General features: G+C 42.2%; 1 protein-coding gene across 1 annotated transcript in view; it reads left to right on the forward strand.

Moving 5' to 3' along the window:
* The window catches only part of ago3b (argonaute RISC catalytic component 3b), a 13,674-nt gene continuing 8,637 nt past the window's right edge, over nucleotides 1-5,037 (forward strand). Inside the window, 5 exon segments of the mRNA XM_020597528.1 lie at nucleotides 1-57; nucleotides 3,014-3,191; nucleotides 3,371-3,491; nucleotides 3,648-3,856; nucleotides 4,494-4,630. Coding sequence (XP_020453184.1) covers nucleotides 39-57; nucleotides 3,014-3,191; nucleotides 3,371-3,491; nucleotides 3,648-3,856; nucleotides 4,494-4,630 — 664 coding nt within the window. The 5' untranslated portion in view covers nucleotides 1-38.

A 5,037-nucleotide genomic window follows, 5' to 3' on the forward strand; every position in this document is an offset into this window, starting at 1 on the left:
CCACTGGGTGCCGGGACATCCGGACAGAGACCTCATGAATGGAAATCGGAACAACAGGTGAGCACCTTAGACTGATAGCCAAGCGTTACCGCACTCACCTAATGTTCATTTGCTGCACTTAATTGTGGTTTGTAGACACTTTGTAGTGCTTCATACAAGGTTGACCCCATTACTGAGCATTTTGGAATTTCGGGGTGTTAAATTAATCTAAATTGGCAACATAGGTGTTAAGTAAGCTGCCAGACTACCATGAGAACAGGCGCTTAAGTGATTAAGCTCGAAAACTCAATTCAAAGTCTTATGTCCACCTGCAGCAAACAGGCACTGGGGTGTCCGCTTCTCACGTGCAGCTTTCCGGTCAGTTTTGCTCTTCTGGGTGTGTGTACATGCCACAGACCAGTCTCACGGGTTTCTTTAATGGTGTATGTCATTTCTGGCGCCCGTCAAAAGCAGGTGCTGATCCGTCAGGTGTGCCTGAACCCTACACTGACGTAGGCAGGTGTGTGTGAGTGTGAAGGGCAGCCTTCTGCACCAGCTGCTGCTATAGTTACTCTGACTGTTGAATAATGTTCCCAACTGCTCCCTGTGTTAAATACAAATTAGCTGCGCATGGCAGGACACCACAATTTACTTTGTTACCAGGGGACACAATTTGTGAGTCACAGTTTGTATATTATTGATATTTTTGAACTAACTGTGGACTGGGAGGTGAAAAATCGGCCACTCTACTTCATTCTTCACCCTCTTTTCACTGTGAGCACAAAGCAAAAATTCCTTCTTCAGTGATGAGGCTTTGGTGACTTTTGTATTTTTTTGCATTAGAAATTGAATACATTTGGATCATAAACATTTACTCAGACAAAACGAGACATTTGTAGACATCACCTTAAGCTTTAATTAATTCTGTATCTGGTTTAAAGCTCCAAAAAATATTTCCAATATTGAAAATTCTGTACGTTTTCTTGACTATTGATTTAAATGTTTAATTTTTACAGTGTCTAAAAACCTGATAGAAAGACCTGTCACATTCTTCCAGAGCTCACAGTGCCATTTTAAAAAAAGCTTTAGGTTGTCTGACTAACAGCCCAAAAGCAGTGTCTACTCACAGTTGGGAAGCTGGAAGCAGAGAAATTTGGTCATTTAAAAAAAAAAAAAAGATTTGACTTGAAAAACTACTTGATGATTAATCAGTTATCACAGTAGTTGCTGATTATTTACTTGTCAGCTGGCAACCAGTTAAACAACTCATCAGTTTAGCTTTAACCAGGTTAATTTAGTGCTTCATTCTGTATATTTAAATCAAACTGTTACAATCCAAGACTTTTTTTGCCTAGATCATTTCAGCAAAGTAATAATTTTAGATGTGTTGTGCCTCGTTTTAGTAACATTGCCTTGAGAAACAACATGCCATATGTGGTATTTTGATAACAGGTGGGTGTTGAAGAGAATTATGTTTGAAGTTTACAGGTTTAAAATGTATATTAGTTAACCTTATAAAAGGTGGAGAGTGCACAAGGTTACACTGACATTTGTTTTCCTATTACAGTAAGCATTACACACTTGTAGTCTCCAGCAGGCCTGTACAAGATTACATCAGTGAAGTACTCTTTGAAAGTGTGTGGGCTGAATGTCGGCCCTGTGTGGGCTGCTACGGTGCATTTGTATGATGACACAGCCTGATCAGTGATCGTTAATCTCTCCAGTGGTGCGCACTTCAGTGAAGTTTTGTGTGTTTGGGTCATCAGTGGTGCAGAAGCTGTTCTTGATCCTACGCCTAGTTGACGGTGTTTCCCATAATTCACCCCCCCCCCCCCAAAAAAAAAATTTCCAACATTAGATTCTTATTGTTGCCACTTATTTTTCTTTACCTTTTATTAGTTTTTTTATGTAAATGTTAAAACTGATTTAAAATAAAAGTCTGTTTCTGTCACCAGAGCTTGGAGGTAAATGAGACAAATCGGTGTGCACCTGCCTTTCCTCCTCCTGTCAGGATGCCTTTAGTTGCCATGGAGAACCCATAGCACCATGGGTGCCATTGCCATGGAAACAGCACAGGGGAGGAAGCAACCTGGGGATGCATTAGCAGAAACAGTGTTTTTCTGAATGATGCTTCCGCATGGCAGATTCTGGGTCAGACTTGGACCCTGACAGGAACTGAAACAGTTGAATATTTTACACCTACTGCTGCTCTGAAGCACTGATTTCAAGGCTACATTCATCATTACCACCTTTTTCTTTACACTTTCATTCAACATTACAGCATAGCACACCTACTTTTACAGCTGGAGCTCTGTCTGTATGTGTAGACTTTGTCATGTTGGTCATTTTGTGTGTGTGTGTGGATCCTCTGAGTCATAGTTGTGGAAATTGTGTGGTTGTGTGCTTTTGTCACCGAGTACTTTCCAGTTTGGCATGTATGAAAATTGGTGTCAAATTTGCATGGCGTGTTGGCCGCCTACTACTGCTTCTACTGGCACAGGTCATGTCAATCAGGAGAAATGTGTGACCGCTGAGCTGGTCTTTATTTAAAATGTCACCCCACTCTGCATCCTTGTATGAGGTCATTATCAGTCTGACGTGGGAGAGACAAAAACAGTACTGGCTCGATTGTTTCAGGTTTGTCAGTTTAATATGGGGAAATCTTTAACGTCTCTGATTATTTTCAGCTCCAGCACCCACCGTGTGTTCTTTCCTCCTTATTAACCACTTCCTTCCTCCAGTCTGTCTTCTTTTCAAAGCACCTAGCTTGTTTGAAAGGGTTTATCACATTTCATGATTACTGGCTTGGACTTTGTTTTAGCTGGTGGTCCAGAATTAAATAAGTACTGAGGGTAAATGGCAAAGGTGCCAGGTTGCCAGAGCACCAAGAAAGACACTACAAACGTTGCTGCTCCCAGAAAGAAATCATGAACAGTGATGAATTTCAGTGTCTTTAGTCTCTACCAGCTCCTGTCAGTGTGCGCTGTAAACAACTGTTTACATTTTTTTTTTTTTTCTACTTATGTTGTTGAAGGAGCCGTTGAAGCCGAAGCCCAAGCCCTGTTTTCACCGCCACGCCGCCCTGGCTATGGCAGCATTGGGAAGCCCATCAAGCTTCTGGCCAACTGCTTCCAGGTGGAAATCCCCAAAATCGATGTCTACCTGTATGAGGTCGACATCAAGCCCGATAAATGTCCTCGCAGAGTCAACAGGTAAGACGAAAAGCTGAAAGTGCCCTAAGCCTTGAGCTGGTTTTATATGATTATCTGTCTTAGCCAAGCAGAAGTAATAGAACTGCCTCCACTGAATACGGCTAAACACTTCATTTTCTTACATTTTTCTTTGTAGTAGTAATATGATCTCTTGCTCTATGTCATGGTGGTCTTACCAGGGAGGTGGTGGATTCCATGGTTCAGCATTTCAAGGTGACTATTTTCGGGGATCATCTGCCAGTTTATGATGGGAAGAAAAGCCTCTACACTGCCAACCCACTTCCTGTCGCCACTGCTGGGGTAAGGCACTATGCTAAAGTTTTGATGTTGTTTTGTATCATCTGGATCTGAGAATAGAATTGTACATAAAAACACTGTTATACCAAAGTTAAACTAGTATTCAGCAGGGGCACATTCTTTTATGTCAAATATATAAGCCCCTGAGTTCCTCCTCAGGTCGATTTGGACGTCACTCTGCCAGGTGAAGGTGGGAAGGACCGGCCATTTAAAGTCACCATTAGATTTGTGTCGTTAGTCAGCTGGCATGTGCTGCATGAAGTCTTGACTGGACACAGCGCACCCGAACCACTGGACCTTGAGAAACCCCTCAGCACTAACCCTGTTCACGCTGTGGATGTCGTTCTTCGACACCTGCCATCCATGAAGTGAGTTTGCTCACTTGCACATCTGCAATTGTTTTGCGCATGGACACCTTTTTATACTGAAAAGATAGACAGAGTACCTCATTCATCCCCACAGGGAGATTGTTACAAATTAACAGAAGCAAACAAGAACAATAAACATGAAATCATATAGAGATCAGTCCAGTGTAGTTAAATATTTGAGAAAATCACTTGTTTCTAAGATTTTGGTTTTGTTAAAATTCTTTGCAAAAATTATGACTGTTACCTGAAAATAACTAAGGGTGATGTTTGCTTTATATGCAGTAGATTACCTTTACCGTGTTACAGTGTGGAGGGAAATGGATTGATGAATTCCAACCACAATGTTGTCACGTGTTGCAGCAGGAGCAATACCCAAGGTGGATATATTTTTAGGATGCAAAATGGCCCAAGTGGGATTTGAATTCAGCATGGACATATGGATTAAAAGCATCTTTTCTTGTACTCCACCTCGGGATGTGTCGTTTGGTGAATCCATTAAGCACGTAACCTTTTAGTAACGTGAACAAAACCTTTTAAACCTGCTGTACATTCAGACCTGTGACTCGGCCTGTGCTTAACATTCAGCTTGGGTAGAGTTTTGGTTTTGTGCTTTCCTAACCTTTGTGTCACTTACTAGGTACACCCCTGTCGGGCGGTCCTTCTTCTCCTCCCCTGAGGGCTACGACCATCCACTAGGTGGAGGAAGAGAGGTTTGGTTTGGTTTCCATCAGTCAGTACGACCAGCCATGTGGAAAATGATGCTCAACATAGATGGTGAGTAAACGCAGTCAAATCAGAGACAGTTAAACAAGCTTATTCCCTTTGGTGCCAAAAGTTACATTAGAAAATTAATGCTATTAAAGTGTCTGTACACTAAACATAGAGCTACAGCCAGTGGTCAGTTAGTTCTGCATAAGGACTGGAAACGTGGAGACGGCTAGCCTGGCTCTGTCTAAAGGAAACAAACCTCCAGCACTGCTAGAGCTCATGACAGACAGCGGGTTGGGGCTGTAGTGGAGTTCTGTTTTCAGCCTTGATGCTAAGCTAACCGGTCACTAGCTGTAGCTTCATATTTAACTAGGGGTGCACAGAAATTTCGGCCACCGAAAATTTTCGGCCGAAAAGGCCATTTTTATTTCTGGCCGGAATAAAAAAAAAAACACGCCGAAAATGCCCCGCCC

This window comes from Monopterus albus, unplaced genomic scaffold (assembly GCF_001952655.1).
Source record: "Monopterus albus unplaced genomic scaffold, M_albus_1.0 scaffold34.1, whole genome shotgun sequence".
NCBI lineage: Eukaryota > Metazoa > Chordata > Actinopteri > Synbranchiformes > Synbranchidae > Monopterus > Monopterus albus.